Below are 21,669 nucleotides of genomic sequence, written 5' to 3'. Positions count from 1 at the left end.
GACTGGAAGGGGCTCTAAGGTCTCCCCGGAGCCTTCTCTTCTCCAGGCTGAACCCCCCAGCTCTCTCAGCCTGTCCTCACAGCAGAGGGGCTCCAGCCCTCACAGCATCTCCGTGGCCTCCTCTGGCCCCGCTCCAACAGCTCCATGTCCTTCCTGTGCTGAGGACTCCAGAACTGAACACAAGACTCCAGGTGGGATCTCCCCAGAGCAGAGGGGCAGGATCCCCCCCCTCGCCCTGCTGGCCACGCTGCTGGGAATGCAGCTCAGGGTGCGAGGGGCTTTCTGGGCTACCAGCACACATTGACAGCTCATGTTGATCTTCTCATCCACCAACACCCCCAAGTCCTTCTCAGGGCTGCTCTCAATCCCTTCTCCACCCGGCCTGGATTTGTGCTTTTCCAAACCTCCCTCCCTCCACCACATTCATACTCTTGTGAGGCTGCAGACCCTCCTTCCCAAATCCGAGTCTTCTCTCCCCTACCCCCCCAACGCGTTCCCATCTCCCATACTTCATGTGTTCCTCAGCTAACAGGGATGACTGGAACACCTCCAAGAAAGACCTCCAAAAAAGACCTGTTCTGGCACCTCCGACCTAAAAAACTCAAGGGTTCAAGCACCTGGGAGGAATATTTTCGTTTAAAGTGGTGTACCAGGTAAATTAGGGTGAACGGCCATGGGGACATCCTGGACCCATCTCAACTTCCCCCTACAACAACAAAGCTCTCAAAGGTGGGGGGGAAAAAAAGGGCAAAAAAGTCTTGCTTCAGTCTGAAAAACAGCTGAGTGAAAATCTTTGGAAAGAAAGCAAACAGTTCCCACATTGGTTTTGTACTAGAAAACTTAAAATATGAGGGACCACCTGACTACACGATAAACTCGAGGGCAAAAAAAATGAAGAATGGAGTGGGAGGCCGTCAGCCTCCAAGAAGGGCTGGATTTCGCAATAAGCTACACTCTCACACCGCTTCACAACAAACCCTCTTACACAGAGGGCATTTCACACACCGCACCCTCAAACCAGCTTGCAGGTTTGCTTATTTTTAAATTTTTTTTCATTATTTTTTTTCCCAGCTGGGTGTTTCGGGTCACACGCCAGCAGCCAGAAGTTGCAATCGCAAGAGCCATCAGACAACCTCAACTTCCCAGTATCCACGCGTTAATTCACACCAGCACCCCCGGAATTGCACCAGACATACTTTTTTTTCCCCAAACGCCTAACCCAAACCTGTGGCTGTTTGCACTATTTGCCGCTCCACACACACTTTGCATTTGTTCCTCGCCCAAATGTGAGCCCCAGGACTTTGTGTTCTGCTGATGTGGGCTGCCCGAGCCTCACAGTTCAACGTGAACAAGATTCTATGTGTAAGGGCCTCCCTTCTTTCTTTCCCCAAACAGCACAGAATCGGACAAACTGAACGCATCCAACACGACCCAAAACATTTAGTTTCGGGGAACCATTCCGATGGGAAGGGAAGGCCTCAGTCGTTACAAAGCGACCCCCAGAAAGGTCAGGAAGGATCTTGCCTCCGCCATAAACACAGCAGTACCTAAATAATTCGGGGAGGGGGAAGCCCCCTCGCATCTTCCGTTAACAAATGCGATTATAACGTGAGATACTGTTATTTAGTTAACAAGGTCAAAGCATTTAACACCATCGCTGCATGTCCAACTATCACCTTTATTCTGAACGCTCGCTTTAAATCACAATTAGGTCTCCGCTTCTCTACAGCAAATTGCTGAAAAAGCAAGTGGCAAATTCAAATTCCAGGAGTACATAGCTCTATTTGCCCCTTTATTATATAGAAAAGAATTCTTTTTAAATTTGCAATCTTGGCCTACACTTCCAGGATCGCCGTCTCTCCCTTCGCCTCTGCGCACACCGGCTTTAACAGCTCCTTTGGGGAGGATTCATGGAATTGGTAATAGGTTCTGTAATTTCCACCTTCTGTTTCCCAGCTCAGGGAGTAATCGAATCCAGTCGCTGCTGCTCTATCTATCTGGGAACTATTTGTTGGCCCTCCATGAAACGAGTTGGGAGCTCCATTTCCGTTCTCAGCAGGCGCGTTTGCGCGATACAGATGAACTGCCGTAAATTGGAGGCAATTTCAGCTGAGGTTCCTAGGCTTAAATAAGCAGGAGGACAGAACTTCTCCCACCTCCAGAGAGGTCTCCTCTTTAACAGGCCGGAGAAACGATGGCAAGATGGGAGAGTCTGGATTTCTGCTGGTGTAAGATGGGTTTTAGCTTTCAAGGCTATCAAACTGGCACCCTCCTGAAATTACTAACAGAAATAAAACAAGTCATTACGAAAGAAAAGCTTGAGGCAAAATAAGCTTTATCACTCCCCCAAACTCCTTCCTACTTCTGCCGCATTTTAATTGGAATACAGGAGTATTTTATTTCTTTCTGACATCTCCGCATCGCCTTTGAGAGAAATGTTCACCATTTTTTATTTTGTTAATGCTTATCATTAACAAAATGCTCAACCCTCCGTGACGGGAGCTGGTGCGACACCAGCAGCCGCTGAAAAATCACGACTAACGTTCCGTGAATTCTGTCGCACAGGGCATTTCAGAACCAAAATACAAGTTACCGGCTTATTAGAGGCTGAACATATGAGTCGGCTAAGATTAAAAACTTTATTTTTTATACAAAACAATAATAAATCCAAGCAGATAATGAACCAAGTGTGTCTTCTCATTTGCCACCTTTTCTTCTTTTCTCAATACAGTCTGTCCACAGTTCAATGTTAAACCACTCCATATTCAGCAAAAACTATGAGGTTTCCATCTTGTATCCATGTTTTTCTAATTCAGCTCTGTACAGAAAAAAAAGACAGGTGGATTAAAACACACTGATAAGACAGTCAGACATTTGAATTTTTAAAAATTAAATATACAGCACAATATACAATCATTTTAGAATATGAACACATCCTACTGGTTTTTGGTTCATACCAATAACCTTGACCTCTATAGTTCTTCAGCTTAATATCTTAGATCACTAGAAGTGACTTTAAGTGAAAAATTCAAACGCTTGCTTTAATCATAGTTGTTGTACTCTGACCCACCATAGCTGGAGTACAACTACATGGTGCAAAGCAGCACCTCTGAGCCTGCAACAAACTCCACACACATAATAAAAACAAAATATTATCTTATACCAGTTAATCTCAAGATCTCCCTAAACCAGCTGAGCTCACTGATCTGAGCTATTTAAATGCACGTACTTCCAAAATAATTTTAGTTTACATATGTCATAGTGGAATTTTAGAAGCGGAGGACTGCAGCGCCTTCAAAAGATGAAATAAAAACGTGCTGCAACCAAGCAATATAGCAAACTGTGATTTTAACACTAGCAAACAGTCACCAATGCTACAGGCTACAATTAAGGCACCGTTACAGAAGGTTTGTCGAGACCAACTGTGTTTATCAAGAACTAAGCTACCCCTTGAAAGTCTGCTTCGCTACGTGTTCTCCAATATTACAGTTGAACTGCCTTTCAACCTTATTAGAAACAACTATACCAAAGACTATTTTTGTATCTTCTACGTAAAACCGGAGTACGATGAGGGAGATCAACCCAGGAACTGTTTAACCAGGCTGTGTTACAGTCTGCTCCTCACGCAACACACTGGGAGATTAATTATAAAACGTGTGTTTGTCCTGATGCTTGAAACAATTTAAATTAATTATGCATCAGTAAAGGATTAACTGAAACTACAAGTGACACAGAGGATTAAACGAGTGGATTACAGGTATCCAAATCACTATCACTTTTTTTAAAGCACATTACGAATAATTACTTTGCTATTGTTGCTCATAAACACCATGTTCATCACACACAAGAACGGAATCTTAACATTAATTTAGGTAACTAATCTCTGGCAAATTGGTCCATTTGGACAACGAACAGCAAAGCTATTTGAAGGTATAGAAAAAAGACTTATAACACCAAACTTTGTGTAGCACGCCGCACAGGAGAAATAATCTTGGATCTCTTGCCTTTAATCTTTGCAGTACAATTCAGAATTTTCACATACATGTAGAAAAGTCCTTTGAAAAGGACTTAAATTGCTTAAGTGTCAACTGTAGTACACAGATCTCTGCAGACTGTGATAAGTAACACCTTTCAAAAGCCTGAGATATGACATCAGGCATATTTCAGGGATCGCAGTACAATTATTAAAAGATGAAATGCCGATCAGAACTTCAAACCGCTGTAACCCCCTTGGTCTGATTCTGAAAAGCTTTAGAGAGAAAAGCACAGAGCAGAGCTTTCATTTCTTTCAGATCTCTATTTTTCTAAAGCAAGCAGATTTCAAACTTTCAGATATGAACTAAGCAATGCCATTTTAAATATTTTCCCCGCCTTCTAGAACAGTGAGTTAAAAATAAGATTACCTTAACTGATTGGAGAAATCATCCTCGACATTGTCATCGTCCCAATTGTCTTCCCAGACGTGCGCATCTTCGTCTTCATCTAAACCAGTCCAATCTAAAGACAGGAAAAGAGGTCTAAATATTTTCTGCTGCACTGCTTTGGTACCATCTCTTACTGACAGATTAGCTCAGCCTCCGGGTACGGAAGACTTCAGCTGGTAAGAAATTTCTCTTTAACAGAAAAGTCCGGATCATCTTTAATTGTTTATAAGATCAAAAAGCACAAAAAGATCTTAAAAAAAATCCCAGAATTTCTTGTATTACAGTAAAAACAACTTGGTTAAAAAAAAAAAAAAATCATGACACTTCACATTGTGGCTTGCAGGATTAGACATTCATCAGGGGCATTTTGCACACAAATGGACAAGCTGTAGCACCATCGTAAAAATAACGCAATATGGAATATTTGAGTTCTAAAAGCTTAAGAAAAAGCATACAATTCCAGGTTTGCATTTACTTGTTTGGATTTTTTTTTCCTGATTAAAAAAGTAAATACGTATCGAATGCTTTTGCCCAAACACATACACATCCTCAGTTCACTTGGATCAGATGCTGATAGTCTATGGATAAAGGCCAAAAACCTATCTGTGATGCAGAAGCAAAGGTAAATTGAAAGAGGCATCTGCAAACAGCCATTGCCACCCGTAACCACCTACTTCTGGGCTCCCAGAAGCTGTTTCCTTACAGAGGTGAGACACTAAATGTCCACTTGCTAACTTAATTTTTATTTTTCTTATAATCTGGCACATGACCCTTGAGAAATTACTGATCATCCACTTAATGCTTCATTATAAAAAAAAAAAAGTTACCATCAAACTAGTTAGTTTAGAAAAATAACAGAGATGAAAAATCAGGAAGGCTAAGAATCGCTGTGTAAATACACAGTTTACTTCACTGGGGAACACAGTTTCTCAGTTTTCCTTTACTGACAGACACCCAGTTTGTTCTAACGTTACCAAGACAAGAAGCACCTCTACACTTGTGACCTTGGATTTCTCAAAGTCTCTTAGTATATTTGAAGAGATAACACTGTTCTTCCCCTTACAACTCAGTAAGCCACCTGCTGCCCATTCAGACTAAGGGCTGGCCCTTGCATTTTCTCCTCTTTCTAACATTAACAGGCAATAAAATTAATATTTGAGATTCACCAGGACAAGAAAATCCATTTGCAACCGGTTAAAGACACACACACAGAGAACATATTACAATTAAACTTTCCTACTCAAATAATGGGAATAGATGAAGGAGCATAGAAATCCTACCGGTCCTAACAACAGCAAAAGAAGGAACTGGGAAGAAAAGGTGAAGCAAAAATTCAGTATAAAAAAAAAAAAAAAAATCATTATTTTAATTTAGTTGTGCTGCTAGTTGCTCAAAGGGAAGTATTTTTATGTTAGAACAATCTGAAATAAGCTTTACTTATTTATATGCAGTGGATATTTTTTCCATCAAAAAAGCTTCACCACTTATTTATCTGGATTTCAAAGATTAAAAAAAACAAAGCTCAAAACAGTTTAAAATTAAGACAAAGTCAAATTTTTCTGTCTACTAACATATGAGCAGTTCAGACAGAACTACAAGTTTGAAAAAAATAAAAAAAAGAAAAATCCTAGTAACTGGTATCCAGCACAACAAACAGCAGCTTCAATCATAAAAGGTCAGTTGGGGAGACTGTGAAAACACGCTCCAAATCACAAGGAGCAAAAGAGAGTCAAAAAGGCCCACGTCATCTTCCCCACCTGGGGGTGGCGAGTGAAAGAAAAGCGTCAATTATATTCTCATGGCTGTAGCTACAAGATTCTACAGTACCTGTATGGTGATGCTATGCCCCAGAATCACACACTAAAATTGTTATTCCCAGCTATATTAGATGCCTGTGACTAAATAAAAAGTAAAAAATGATAGAGCATTATCTGGCATTGAAAATATTAAGAGCATTTGAGAGGTTGCTACCATTAAGCATCACTTATATACACCAAAATTACAAAATCAATTTTGATGAACTTGTCATGGCTAGACTCCTTAAAGAAATATTGTAACATACTGATCACTGATTGCCATATTTTGCACTTGGAGAAGAAAAACAAAAAAACAGTTTTTAGAGTAGAGGATAAAAGCCCTAAAATCCTATCATTTTAACACATTACATTTTACATTCTGAAAAGCACCGTACAAAAAGTTCTTAAGTGACCGATTCACATACACTTGAATCTATCATGCTATACTTGAAATAGTGTCCTACAAAAACACGACACATCTGCTTTTGACATATAAACTTGATTTGATAAATCATTTGAAGAAAAATTTTATGTTGGAATAAAAGAAATTCCCCAAAAGCCAGTGCTTTTACCCCTTTAACATAAGTTTGCATTATCTAATTTCCTTTGGATAAAAACGGGGTAACAGAACACAAAGTGTTTCTGCTGCATAGGAAGTGGTGTTTTAATTTGAAAGAACAACAATTTGGCATGGCTTTGAGCATGTATTTATCACGATTCTTTCCTAAACACTGAAGATAACATTCAAAGTGGTCTGAACATTCTTTATAACCTCTCAACACTATTATCCCACTTGACTTAAATGGGCCTCTTTAGAAGCTCTTATTTTTTTGCAAGATAGATCAGCAAGAAGCCTGATTGTGGTCACTCTTCAATAAAACTGTTCTAGCCAGAAAGTTTGCACAGCACTCGGTTTTAGTAGTACTGCATGATTCAAGTAGAATGAATTTCACCTTTTATAACAGCAATTCAGTGCTCTGAGTAACCCAAGGCACAGAGCATGTTTCAAAGACTTCCTTCATCCCTACTGCCAATACTTAATTTACATTAAATAGGATAAACATTGTTTTGCCTGTTTAGGAAACGCATACAGAAAAGAAGGGCTAGTCTTCTCAGATCAGTTTAGCCATCATTTCAAACACATTAATAACTTTTTTTCATCAACAAGTGCAAAAATAACATTTGTAGTGGTACTGAAGGCTGCAGAAATCCTAAGGCTTGTAAGGCCTTAAGAAGTTACATATAATGAAAATATTACAGGGCAAAAAAAAAAAAAAAAACAAAACCAAAACTGACATTTCATCCATCATGATTTATATAATTTCTCATTATCCACAGCTCGAGACAATTCCCAGAATTAAGGGCACGGAGAAAACAATCATGCCCTAGCAGGGATCCTGTCAAGGCTGTATCTGCAAAAGGAGTCCGGGTTGTGTTACTGGAGTCCAGATTTAATCCCCTCATTCAACAGATCTGTGCCTACGAAAAGCAAACCGACACATAAACACTTGTGCTTCGAAAGGTAAAGAGATTCGGAATAACTACAGAGCTCGTTATTTCCTTTCCCCACCTCGTACCCCCCGTTCCCAGCCCTCAGCCCTCCCGCTGGCGCGGCCCCTTTCCCCCGCGCTGCTTCCCGCCTCTCCCGCACAGTGACACAGCACTTGGGACCGCCACCTGCCCCGCACCGGGACACCACCACGGCCGGGCACAGGCCACACGTCCCCGCTCCACCACGACTCCGAGGGCGGCTGCAGCCCCGCACCCCTCACCGGGCCGGGGGACGGAACCCGCGGGGCAGCGGGAAGCCGCCCCGCGGGGACACGGCCGAAGGGGTGCCGGTGGGCAGGCTCCACGCCGCCCTGCAAGCCCCGGGGCCGCTCCACGGAGCAGGGACCCGCTTACAAACCGCGCCCCGGCCCCGCCGCAGGCCGCGCCGTCCTTCCTCGCCTCAGCCCACCGGCCCGGCCCAGGCCGCGGCCTACTGGCGGGACCGCCGCCCCCGCCGCCTCTCCCCGCCCCGTCCCGCTCCCGGTTCCCGTCCCCGCCCGGCACCTTCGGCCGGGAACTCCTCAAACTCGTCGTCCTCCTCCAGGAGCCCCAGATCCACCGGCTGCTTCTTCTCCGACATGCCTCGGCCTTGCCGCCCCAGCGCCGCGTACCCGCCGGCAACACCCGCGGAGACCGATGGGAGAGCGGCCTGTCCCCACCGCGCCTGCGCCCCGCCGGCAACCGGCCCGCCGCCCGCTCCGCCCCCTCCCGCCGCCCCGCCTCCCCCGGACGGGGCCGCCTCACGCCGCTCCCCGCCGCCCCGGCCCTTCCTCCCCGCTTCCCCTCAGGGCGGCCTCCCTGGCGCCGGCCGGGCCTGGCTCACCGCCGCTACCCCGGAGCCCGGCCGCACCGGCCACCGGCGCCGCTGGGCAGCTCCGGCTGCAGCCGCGGCCCGCCTTGACCCGCAGGTGCCGGGGGGAGGAGAGGAGAAAGGCCGCCGCCGCCTGTGCCCTGCTCCCGGCCTCCGTGAGGGCTCCAAGGGGTGGCCGGGCCCGGGGCCTGCTGGCGGCGAGGTCGGGTGGATCCCGCCAGCGCTGAGGGAAGACACCCCCTGTGGAAAGAGTCGGGTGTGTTTTCAGTGCTGTGGGTGGAAGAAATCTGCCCGCCCCAGCGTGAGGCGGAATGGCACGAGCCACCGCCGCCACTGAACACATCTGTTATCTTTATTTATTCTCCGTTATTGGTCCATTTATATTCAGGCAAAGCCTACCAAGTCTTGGCCTTCTGTCCTTCTATAACCTGTGTTGTGCGGGTGTTTTTCTTTCCGGCATTTTAACACACTGTTTAAAAACCTACATCTAACTCACTGTCTTTTAAATTCCTTGCCCATCACATCAGAGAAAGGGGGAAGCAGCTGGAAAGGGGGATGATGGCTAAACTACTCAGTAGGAGTTGGGGTGTTACATGAAAAATAAAAATGCCTTGGTTTTTAAGTATCCCAAAGTGTATTCGCTTCGTTCTAGATTCTGTTGACGATTTAAACGAAGGCAAAGTTGAGCGCTCACTAGCCTGGGCAGGTTTGTGCGTGTGGCGGCTCCCATGGCTCCTCTCTGGGCGATCGCATTCTAACAGTGCAGCCGGTTTGGCGCAGGGCTTGGGGGTTTGTTTTTCCCTTCCTCTGTGAAAAAACAGATTCTGGAGATGGGAGACTGGGACGGCTGGGTTACACCGTGTCCTAGATTGGAAGTCAGGGAAACAACGAACAAATAAAATGTAGTGTGGGAATTCCTGTATAGCTCCGCTTCAACCCACTATAAGCATGTTCTCACGCGGCCACAGCTAAGGCAGGGTGGGAGGTGAGCCCTTCTGCCAGGTGAAAGGTCTAATCGAACGGTCACATTCTCTTTTGTGTGTGAAGGAGGGGCTGACTGACGCTGGTGACTGTGAAAAGTATGAAAACTCTGGTTTAATAAATCAATATGTGGAATCTAGTTATAACTTGGCTGGATGTTTTAGCTTGGATTTTTTTAGCAAGCCGTGCATTTTGGACTAATAGATACCCTGCTCTCCCCAGAGAGTAAAGACAAAGCCACAAAGCGGAGATGGGTCTGTCATATCAAAAGCTTGCAAAGATCCACCATCGTTCAGTTACTAAGACCCATGTTCAAACCCTCTAGTTTTTGCCTGACCTTGAACGAAACTGGGGAGTTTGCGGCACGTTGAGGGATACTGAGATGCTCAAATGCACCTAGATTATCTAAGAAAAAATGTAACTTGGAAACTCCTATGGACAAGTAGCTTCAAGTATCCCCGGAGCAGGAAGCAGCCTGAACTTGTTCTGAAGGCTTTACCCACGTATCTGCTGTGGAGAGAAGACACAGCCATCCTTCCCACCCCCCTTTTCTCCGCCTTCTCTGCCGAGCTGCTGGTTAGGAAGCTCTGGAGTGCCAGCAGAGAGAAGAGTCTACTTCCTGAGGGGAATACACCCGGCCACTGCACAGGGAAACAAGGAAAATCAAGGACTGTGTTTCTCTCATCGCGATATGCCCGTCCTGCGTTGCCTGAAGGACCTGATCAGCGAGGCGTTCTCCAAGCCAGCCCGCTAGACCTTGCGGGAGGAGGTGCCCGGTGGGCAAGGGGAGAGGTTTGCCTTCCAATCCCTGCTGCATCCAAGCTGGATCTGACCTGATGCCAAAGCCGAGTGCCACGACCACCAGGCTGTTTGCTGGTTATGTGGGGATCAGGCTTTTTACTCTTCCAAAGTATATTCAGCTATTTTCACTCATGGTGGAGCAGATTTGACAAGTAAAGAACTCGGTCTGCAACACCAAATAGCCTACCAAAGAGACATTCCCCTGGGAGCTGGTTGATGTGGGTGACGTACCGTATCCAAGGTGTACGCTCTCAACCACCAGCCCACACAGTAAACAAGTAGAAAGAACGTATCCTGCAGGTAGTTTGTCAGAACACACTGATTTTAGTGCCAATCTTGTGCCTTTATTGTACAAAGATGATCAAGGGACTGGAGCACCTCTCTGCTGAGGAAAGGCTGAGAGACCTGGGGCTGTTCAGCCTGGAGAAGAGAAGACTGAGAAGGGACCTCAATGCTCATCAATAGCTAAAGGGTGGGTGTCAGGAGGATGGGGCCAGTCTTTTTTCAATGGTGCCCAGGGACAGGACAAGGGGCAACAGGCACAAGCTGGAACATGGGAAATTCCATCTAAACATGAGGAGGAACTTCTCCCCTGTGAGAGTGGCAGAGCCCTGGAAGAGGCTGCCCAGAGAGGTGGTGGAGTCTCCTTCTCTGGGGACATTCAAACCCACCTGGACACGTTCCTGTGGGACCTGCTCTGGGTGACCCTGCTCTGGCAGGGGGTTGGACTGGATGATCTCCAGAGGTCCCTTGCAACCTCGTATCTTTCAGTGATTTCTTACCAGAGGCACAGTCTTAAATCACATTTTCTTAAGGTTTCTTACTGGTGTTCTTAGGTAGCTTCCTACCCGGTCTATAGGCTCTGTGTATCTCCTACCTTACTGACCCGGGGAAGCATGTAAGGAGCTTACTTTTCTCCACTGAGAAAGATGCCTTTGAATTCCACAAAGCATCACAGCATCTAAAAATTTGGGGATGCAGTTTATAATACTCATGGTCTACACACCTGTTTCATGGAAATTAAAGGAAAAAATACCTATAGATTGCAGTGGTTCGGGATATGAGCATCTCTATTAAAACCTTAACTTAAATATAGCCTTAACTGGTAGCATGTTTGAAATAATTGAACAAGACAATCCTGAGTAACTCATCAGTCCCTCTATTATTCTTTCCAGAGCTGTGCAGCAGCTATTTACTCAATATGATTTGTTTTAATTTTTTTATTCAGCATGTTTTATGCATTAGTATCAGAAAAGCTTGTCTTTCTCTTGGCAAATGTTACTGCAAGTTGTCTGGCAGAGAGGTGAGATTATGTAGATTTATTTATTCAGAGTGTAATTTGCATAAATGAAAAATGGAAATAGAGCATTTTTTCTGAATTAGGGCCTTTTTTTTTTTCTTCAAGGTGAAATAAAAATGTGTGCAGCACAGTAGTTCCCATTGCCAGATCTTTTTTAGGGGGACTATTAGTCATTTCGATGCCTTGGACCATTTTCTTCCACTTGGATGCTTTACTGCCTGAAAGCGTACTCTGAGGAAAAGATTAAGAAGACAAAATAGAACAGATTGAAAATAAATTTGCTTATAAGCAGTTAAAGGTGTCCTGTTGGAAAAAAATCTCAGAGCCGTGTTAAGGATTTTAGGTGCCTGGGGTAAACTGTTGGTCTGGAGGTCTGCGTGGTCCCAGGCTACCAAACGGTGGTGATTCGGTGAAACTCTATATGCACAGAAAATTGGCACGGTGTGTGTTTGACCCAGGTGGCCTCATCAGAGTAAAGTGACATCCGTGTGCCTGGACGCTACGTCTGATGGGCCACCAGCTCAGACACACGTGGCTCAGACCAGCAGTGCCCACACAGTTTATCACAGAATCACAGAATGGTTTGGGTTGGAAGAGACCTAAAGCCCACCCAGTGCCACCCCCTGCCCTGGGCAGGGACACCTCCCACCAGACCAGGTTGCTCCAAGCCCCCTCCAACCTGGCCTTGAACCCCTCCAGGGATGGGGCAGCCACAGCTTCTCTGGGCAACCTGGGCCAGGCTCTCACCACCCTCACAGCAAAGTAGTTCTTTGCTGTGATTTCACCTCAATCTCCCCTCTTTCAGTTTAAAACCATTCCCCCTCCTCCTATCGCTACATTTAGCTGGATGTGAGAGGAACTCTCTCACGGGCCAGGCGGTAGATATCCAGAAAACACCTAGTTCCTGAAAAAAAAAATTCTATATAATGCAGGAAAGGTTATTAGCATTGTTAGCACTCAGAATGCAGGCGTTAACCGTGCAGCACAGAATGTTCATCCTGCAGTATGTGGCACATCTGGCAGTCCAAGCACTGGTTAATGCATCCTGGGAATCCCTTCAGAGCCGGCGTTCTGCGTCTCAGGACAGCGCTGCGTTTCAAACTGTAGTTTTTGGGGGAATAAATCGGAGGAAAAAAAAAGCATATCCTACATTCAGTGCATCTGGACGTTAGGGATGGATTGCCCCACTCCTTTCCATGGCTCTGGACCCATGGTGTTATTCCTGAGGCCTTTGCTTTGCCGCTATTTATTTATTCTTGTCTGCAGAGGTCCTCTTGTCCTCTCCAGCTGCTCCATCATCCACCAGCACCTCCCGGTAGCCCACCCTGCTCCCGCAGCCCATCCCTCCTCCCAGCTGACCCTCGCCGAGGTCAGGATGCGATTAGGTGGCTGGAGATCATAAGGAATATTAATCACAAGGAACGCTTGGATGTTGCTTTGCCAGACTTCCCTATGTGAAATACACTGCGGCGAGCTATCGGGTTACCGGGGGCTGAAAAAAGAAACAGTTCTCTCTTTACCCTTGACAGTCAGAAGAAAGTTTGATTTATTTTCTCATTTTCAGTTAGTCTAAAGGCAGCTGGGCAGTACTGCTGCAAAGCTCTAGTTGTGTGTCATGGTAATAGGGGCAAGATGTTTGTTCACTTCTGCTCTCTTCCTCTCTCTAACTGTTCGATTGTCTTCTTGTTTTCTCTCCGCATTCTGGCTGGCAAAATGTCTCTCTGCCTTTAGCCCTCTGGCCAAAACTTGACGGGCTCCTTATCAAGAACTAACACCACCAGCAGGATATTTCCTGTCTTTGTTTACCATTCCCCATATCATCTTTCTTCTCCCCTCAGTCCATCGTAGCAAATTTTCCCCATTATTTTCCTCTGACTCTTCCCCCGTACAAGGGTGCGGGAAGCTCCCGATGCATTTATTCTTCCCCTTTCATTTTTCTGGCCACTTGGTCTCTGGCCTCCCAGCTCTGCATCCTGGAAGAGAAGCAGATGCATCCAGAACGAGATCTGGAAAAACCAAGTAATCCTGGGATGGCCGCATATTCCATGTATATCAGCAGAATGTTTCCTACCGAGCCTCAATGCAAATTGTATTGGTGTTTTAAACGTACGAGTGGTAATCACAATGTGATTAATTACTAGGTAGTGTTCATCACGACTTGCATTTCCATGCAAATAGCGAGACTGTAGGCCTTTTTTTCCCATTTAAAACACCCTTCAACATTTCCATACCTAGCTCGTGGCTAAGGTGTGGCCAGAAGTTCAACCCAAATAAAATCAAATATTGTAGCATGGGAAGAATTACCAAGCCTTGTTTCTGATGTTTTGGTAGGTCAGCGGGGCTACTACTTGCCAGCAGTCCTGGCAAGCTGATGGATTTATTGATACCCGGGCCATTTCAAGGGCAAGAATCAGGCCGCCAAGCTTCAGGCCACCCTCACCTTGGGGGACCTTACTCAGCCAGGCAGCCCCTCTGTACTCTCGGCTCAGAAATCAGAGAAATGGGTTCTTCCAGGTAGAGGCACCTGAGTTAAATCACAGCCCTGAAATGTAATTTGAAGGGACCTGTCTCATCTCTGACTATATCAGGAGCCCAGGAAGACTTGCCCTTTGTTACCCCTCATCCTATGGCTCCCCTCCCTGATCCAGAGTCCCTCCCCATCTCTCCTGGAGCCCCTTTAGGGACTGGAAGGGGCTCTAAGGTCTCCCTGGAGCCTTCTCTTCTCCAGGCTGAACCCCCCCAACTCTCTCAGCCTGTCCTCACAGCAGAGGGGCTCCAGCCCTCCCAGCATCTCCGTGGCCCTGATATGATGGATGTATTTTATCAAGTAGACTTACACAGTGAATGAAGATCAGGTCTAAGGTATGTTTTGATGCTGAAGCTGTGGGTGTATCTCCTGCGAGATACAGGTGCTGGCAGCCGAGGGCCAGTGCAGCACATGAGCAGGACCACACTGGCCATCCCAGCTCCTCTGCTGCCAGCCACCACGCAGGCAAAGGGGCTGCAAGGCCATCCCAGGTGGAAAAGAGGGGGAGATTTTAAACTGATTTTTTTTTTAAAACTGAAAGAGGGGAGATTTAGATGAGATATTCAGGAAGAAATTCTTTGCTGTGAGGGTGGTGAGAGCCTGGCCCAGGTTTCCCAGAGAAGCTGTGGCTGCCCCATCCCTGGAGGGGTTCAAGGCCAGGTTGGAGGGGGCTTGGAGCACCCTGGTCTGGTGGGAAGTGTCCTTTAAGGTCCCTTCCAACCCAAACCATTGTATGATTCTATGAAAAGCAGATTGTGGCACCTGTGGCATGACCCAAAGCATTCATTTTTATATGCTGAAACCCTCAGAGCCCCAAAGCTCCTCCTCATCTATCGTGCAAAGCAGGGGATCCCTTCTTCCTCGGAGCTCCTGTGAACCTCTCACGTCTCCTTCAGCATGCGCAGAGGTTTTGATGAACCATCCAGTGGTTTTCCACAGAGATGAATGGATCAGTGCTGTGCCACTAGCAGAGGCGTCAATTAATTTGTTTTTTAAATGAGGATGCTCTTGAGAGTTTAATCAAAGTCTGCTCCTCATCTTCGATTACCAAGTGAAGTCGATGCTGTATGAATCAATCAGAACCACAAGGAGATATTGGTTCAAGTCCTGATCTTAATCCGGCTCGTCCAGCCCTTCCACGTGAAGAGTCTGCAGCAGCCCAGGGCAGATTCTGTGCCATCGTAGAGAGTCCACGCAAAACCCATAGTCCTTCTTGTTTCTGTTAGACAGCAGTTTATTCTGAATGGTATTTTTAAGAAAACCCTAGAAAACAGACTCTCTCTGTTCACGACTTGCTTTCCAAAGCACATAAATCTTTTTGTAGCTTTAATTCTTAGCCCCGTAGCAAATACGACAGCACCAGTGACAGCTGGAATGCGTATAAAAACAGCATCAGAGTGAGTGCAAGTCAAACCGAACTACAGAAGCAATGGTTTTACAGAGCATGTGTATGAAATCCTTTTGTCTATATGGTATATGCGTACATAAATCCATATATTTATGTGTACAGTACTTATGAAACAGGCAAACTCTACAATTCATCAGGCTCATATGATAGTACAGTGGTGCTAATTATTATTCCTACTTACAAAGTAAATTAAAAGCGGGTAGGATTACCTACAGCAGTATGTGACAGCAAAAAAAAAGTTCGATTTGAGCACATTGTTCCCAAGGTTGGCTGGGAAGGAAAGTGAAAGGTCTAAACTGATTGTCATGTGAAGGAGTGCATTAGGAAACAGCGCGCTCGGTTTTACTGTTTCTGGCTGTACCTTTTGTGATACACAATAGGGGAGTCTTTTCTCTGATTTGCTTTTAAGGCTTTAGCACAATCAAAACCGGGAAGTATTGTAAAGAAAATCTGCAAATAGCACGGAAACGTCTTGTGGTGACATTCTTATTCAGGCTCTGGGCCTGATTTTGAAAGATCCCGAACACCCAGTGATGCCAATGCCGAGCGCTTCTGCAGATCAGATCTTTGAGGTCTGACAGATTGTTTTATAATCTTGTTTTCATGCTCTTACAAACCTACAAAGTCATTTTTTCCCCATGTAGTAGCACAGATTTTATTAAAACCATTCAGAACAGATACCGAGGTTTTAAGGCAACAGTTTTGTGCTGACTGGTGAGATACATAACTTCGGTCAGTAGAACAATTTCCCTCCTCTCAGGAAACTGATAGTATATTCAAAGTCAAGACAACATTAATTATTTCAAAAAACAAAGTCTCTGCAATGCTGGGACTCTTAGATCCTCTCCATTGCATCTTTCTGCCTGGCTACGGCATCGTCTTCACAAAAGTTCCTGCATATTAATGGCCAGTGATTTATAGGCCATATAAAAAGTCAGTGCGTTAAAAAAAAAATAATATTTCTGTTCTTTGTCTTTCATTGCCTCGTCATCTGTAGGGAAAAGTCCATATTTGCCATCGTGTCTTCCCTCAGAAGTGGTTTGAGGTGGCTGCAGCCTAAAGTATAACCCAACCAAACCAGTAAGGTTGGAAATTGTACGTTCAGTGTTTGTGCAGGCTGTCTGTAAACCACAGGGGAAAATAAATTTAAACAATCCTGTGCAGATCTGAGAGATGCAACTGAAGCGATGGCTCCCCAGTTCCCATAAATATGACTAAACTTAGAATTTGATTTCCCAACCAGTTATCACACGCGTGGTTTATTGGTGCGGTGTAACTGAACACGGCCAAATGCCTGGCTCTCGATTCGCATGAGTTTAAACCCAAAGCTAAAAAGAGAATTGCAAAAATGGATATGTGCTTTGATGCTGAAAGAAAGAAATACGTCCACAGATCTCACCTGAGCTGTCAGATATTCAGAGCCCCTTACTGGGATACACAAAAGTATTTCAAAACTTCGTATTTTCTCATACTGTTAATGACCTTAAGGATCTCCCAATATTCACCAAGGACTGGTGACAGCTGCCTTTTGGGTGTAATAGAAATCCATCTTCTCTTAAAAGCACAAATCAAGTAGCAGTTGGCCTTTAGTTCTGCACGCAGCCAAACCTTGCGTCCTGAACTCCAAATTCTCTGAAATATTAGAAGGTAATATTACATATTATCTGGTGTTCACAGAACAATTCCACATTCCTCAAAGTTTGGCCCACTGTACTGGCAATCCTTTAAAAACACTGATTTTGCACCTCGTCTTAAGGTGATGCCACCTTCTCGGCATTTTCCATGACTTTCAGAAATGCCCCTATAATATAGTGATTTTTCTTCAGCATGTAAAATGCTGATTTGATTGACAGACTCATAAAACCTACCTTATTTATTTTAAACAGGAGGAAAATCCAAGCTATTTGAGGCCCACGTAAAAACAAACAAAAACTATGAATGCAAATTTGCTAAAGCAATGTGGCTGGTTGTCTTCATAATAAAATTTAATCACTATTTTTTATATTCATGCAGGTAGTTGTGTACACTATATACATATATACCATATTATATAGATGCTGCAGATGGTCCTTTGCAGATTTGCATGAACTTATTTAAGCAGCACATTTGAAACACTCATTGCATAGAAATCTGGAATTGTACATTATAAATAATGATTTTCAAATGATAAATTGTAATTTTCTTTTATGGCTGTTACAAATTTATATTAAAGCTTCACTGAATTGGACAATTTTTCAGTAGAGTTTACTTAATGTTAATCTATTCATTTGGGGGTAAATGAAGAGTTTAATGGTGAAGTGATGTAACTAGAATATAGTCTCAAGTGGTGTGTTAGGTTTATCAATCAGTGAAAATTGTGCACTTGAGTGTAAGAGCACACGTCTATCCATATGATTCTTGCTACCTCAGTTAATTGAGACCCTTTTTCTACCCTATTATCAATACTTGAAAAATAGCTCCAACCACATCTATTAACCAGTGTCTTAATAGAGGCTTTATCAGCTCCATATAAATTGCACGTATTTCGCTGGAAAGCAATTTCACTAATAGAAGGGTCAGTTCTGCGGTTCAGTGGAGATGTTCGCTCTGGAGGTGCTGGGACACGACTGGATGGATCACGGCTAGAGATGGGGAGAGCTGCGGGCCCGGTCTTCAACCCACCAAGACACTCCACCAGGTTGGAGGTCCAATCTCGTTGGTGGTCTCAGCCCTCATCGATTTTAACAAAAGCAAAGTATTCTCATGATGAAAATTAGTCAGACACCACCCTGTCCACTGGAAAATCTAAATTGGAATAGAAATACGTATGTTTTCATTTCCTATGAGATATTAAAAAAAAAAAAAAATCCAGTGTAGACTCAGGGCAGCAGAGTTATGCAGCGATGGTTGATGGTTGGACTAGATGATCTTAAAAGTCCCTTCCAACCTAGACAATTCTATGATTCTATGATTCTATGCAGCTCTGAAATGAAAAGTTCTTCCTTCCAAAGCAAACTCCAAAGTTTTCATTGATACCGGCACATTTCCTCTCTCCCCTGAACGCTTGCTTTGAATGAAAAGTAAATCCAGATTCTCAGTGTCTGCTGAGATCATGGACAATACAGCTGTGCTTTACTGTGCCTTAAATAGAAGTAGGTGTAGAATCACAGAACCGTAGAATTGCCTGGGTTGGAAGGGACCTTTCAGATCATCGAGTCCAACCATCAACCCAACACTGACAAAAACCATCACTAACCCATGTCCCTCAGTACCACGTCTGCCCGGCTTTTAAATCCCTCCAGGGATGGTGACTCCACCATTTCCCTCGGCAGCCCATTCCAAGGCTTAATAACCCTTTCAGTGTAAAAAATTTTCCTAATATCCAATCTAAACCTTACTTACTTCCAGGTACTTCCATCACAAGCCTAACATACAAAACACATTTCTGAGCGTGTCCCAACCTAGTTTTGCTGATGGAAACTTCTCCCACTTTCCAGTTCTTCTACTTCCTGCTCCTTCCTTGCCCTTCACATGCCCTTTCTGGTTCTCTCCTTTTCCTGGAGATTTTCCTGCCTGCCTTTGCCTTTCTTGGCCAATTGTCAACCTCATAAATCAACAGTAGAAGGAAAATGAAAGCAGAAGGAAGAAGAAGGAAGAGAAAGACGGGTATGAGATGCTCAGCAGTGTCTGATCTAGTAATACCTAAAACTCTCCAAGGGCTTCTGTAATCCCTAAAGGCATTTTGGACCCTTGAACCCACAGGGTTTCGCCTCTGCTCAGAGATTACCCGCATACAACAGATCCTGCTTTCCTTTCTGAGGCCAAGTCGTTTAATCAATTCCATTAGATGTGAGGATGCAAAGTGAAGGGCAATTACGCTGGGTAATTACGATTCTCCATCTGGGAAGGGGCCAAATGAGAGGCTTACGCCAGGACAGCACCAATAGCTTCCAGTAACTTTACCATTATCTGGGAAAGGTGGGTCTCTAGTACTTGTTCTCTCAAGAAGGGGAATTTGTGGAAATAATTCTTGGCAGAGAAAGGGTGTTATTAGTGCATTGTTTCCATGCCTCTGAAAACACGTAACTCTCCCACCCTTCTGCCCAGTTTTGGGGACATTCTTTCTCAGGTTGCCAAGAGAAGTTGTGGATGTCCCTTCCCTGGAAGTGTTCAAGACCAGGCTGGATGGGGCTTTGAGCAACCTGGTCTGGTGGGAGGTGTCGGGGTTGGAACGGATGTTCTTTGAGGTCCCTTCCAACTCTAATGATTCTGTGATTCTATGGTTGCTTTGACGCCCAGTTCCTCGGGAGAGCTTTGTTGCCTCCACATGGAGCAGAGCTTCGCGGTGCTGCCCACAAGGCAGCATGACTATCTTTATCTGGCTTTTCTATCTTCTTTCTTTTTTTTTTCTATCTTTTTTTCTACATAACTGTGTAGGTCCATCAGCTGCACACAGAGGTAATATACTGAAAGAATTTGTGTTACAAGTGAGTACATAGCTTTTCTTTTAGTGTTACAGCACAGTTTTATGGCACTACAAGGCATGTAGGAAAGCAGAGCTGAAACTGGCACTAAATTTATCGGGGGATGTATAGTTTAGTGCTTGTGGTACAACTATTCCGAGGCAGGGAAAGAAGAGCCCCCATCACAGCTATCAGACCCAGTTTAGAGGTCAGTGTGATACCAACAAACCTGGTTCATATGCAGGAAATTAAGGCTTGAAGTTACAAAAAAAAAAAGGTACAGCAACGATCAGTGCTTTACTGTATTGGAAAAGGTATTGCTTTCATTGTCAAGGCTTAAAGAAATCATACTAGGGTGGGCAGAGAGGGCAGAACCGTAGCTGAGAGCGAACAGGAATCCCGTTATGCAATGAAGAACTTCCTTTCACGGTGCGGTATTTCTTCACTGAAAGCAGATCATTGCTATAAAGAGCAGGTATTTATCAATTTTCAAAGGTCTTGGCCCATCAAAGCTAGTGTTAGATTTGGAATTTCGCTTTTGTTGCCAAGGTGACAAACACTTATAAATATACCACATCTTCTAATGTGCTTTTAACTTAGTATTTTTATGGCTTTTAAATCAGATACCATTAGCAAATATATTAGGTAATTTAGCTGAAAGACCATTTTCCACTAACACTTTTTGTTACATTTCCCCAGGTACTTCAGTAAATGTCTGTTGTGACATTGCAGTCCTGCCAGGCTGCTAGCGTGTAAGGATACGTACAGTACATCTGGTAAGAATTAACATATTACCTTAGGGTTTTCTTTTTTCTTTCTTTTTTTTTTTTTTTTTTTTTGTATCGATAATTACAAATTGTATAAAAGAGGACAAATATTAAGGGTTGGATCCTACAGCCCACTGACTTCGGTGGGAACTTTGTGGAGGTAACGACTGCGGGACTGGCCGGAGGCCGTGCTGTGCCTTGTTGTTCTTGGCTCCCGTCTCCCCTTTTTACAGCGCAGTAACAAGGGTGGAAGCACAGAGAGACCATAACGGCTCCATGGCAGGGCCCTTCCCGCTGCAAAGGGGAAGCAAACAAACACACATGCACAACCTGCCTGGCTGTTTTCTTCTCTTTCTTCTAAGAGACCTTGGAGCCCCTTCCAGTCCCTAAAGGGGCTCCAGGAGAGATGGGGAGGGACTCTGGACCAGGGAGGGGAGCCATAGGATGAGGGGGAATGGTTTTAAGCTGAAAGAGGGGAGATTGAGATGAGATCTGGGGAAGAAATTCTTTGCTGTGAGGGTGGCGAGACCCTGGCCCAGGTTGCCCAGAGAAGCTGTGGCTGCCCCATCCCTGGAGGGGTTGTATGAGGCTTTGAGCACCCTGGTCTGGTGGGAGGTGTCCCTGCCCAGGGCAAGGGGTTGGAACTGGATGGTATTTAAGGTCCCATCCACCCAAACTATTCTATGATTCTATGATTTCCATAGACTCGAAGGCCAGAGGAGACCTTTGCCGTCACCTGGTGTGATACCCTGCAGGACACCATGGCAGGAGCTTTCCTGCCAGGAGACCTGCTGGCCACCAGGCTGGCCTTGTCTCAGCTGGAGCACAGCTTGGAAAATGATGATGGCTGATGGGAGATGG

General features: G+C 44.9%; 1 protein-coding gene across 1 annotated transcript; it reads right to left on the bottom strand.

Annotated features, from left to right (window-relative positions):
• Positions 1-1,659: 1,659 nt before the first annotated feature.
• On the bottom strand, positions 1,660-8,438 carry SEM1 (SEM1 26S proteasome subunit). Its single transcript, XM_074150676.1, has 3 exons — positions 8,276-8,438; positions 4,404-4,497; positions 1,660-2,818 (listed from the first exon to the last, which is right to left on the bottom strand). Exons 1-3 carry the CDS (start codon positions 8,349-8,351, stop codon positions 2,776-2,778), a joined length of 213 nt encoding a protein of 70 aa, XP_074006777.1. The 5' UTR covers positions 8,352-8,438; the 3' UTR covers positions 1,660-2,775.
• Between the last annotated feature and the right edge of the window lie 13,231 nt (positions 8,439-21,669).

This window comes from Numenius arquata, chromosome 7 (assembly GCF_964106895.1).
Source record: "Numenius arquata chromosome 7, bNumArq3.hap1.1, whole genome shotgun sequence".
NCBI classification, from domain to species: Eukaryota; Metazoa; Chordata; class Aves; order Charadriiformes; family Scolopacidae; genus Numenius; species Numenius arquata.
Note: the sequence above shows the minus strand (reverse complement) of the source record. Positions and strands in the feature narration are given on the sequence as shown.

Excerpts from the sequence above, each read along its gene's own strand:
- SEM1 (XM_074150676.1), bottom strand. The coding sequence starts at position 8,351 with ATGTCGGAGAAGAAGCAGCCGGTGGATCTGGGGCTCCTGGAGGAGGAC. Across the intron at positions 4,498-8,275 it reads TGAGGAGTTCCCGGCCGAAG|ATTGGACTGGTTTAGATGAA; the intron begins GTGCCGGGCGGG and ends TCCTGTCTTTAG. Across the intron at positions 2,819-4,403 it reads GATTTCTCCAATCAGTTAAG|AGCTGAATTAGAAAAACATG; the intron begins GTAATCTTATTT and ends TTTTCTGTACAG.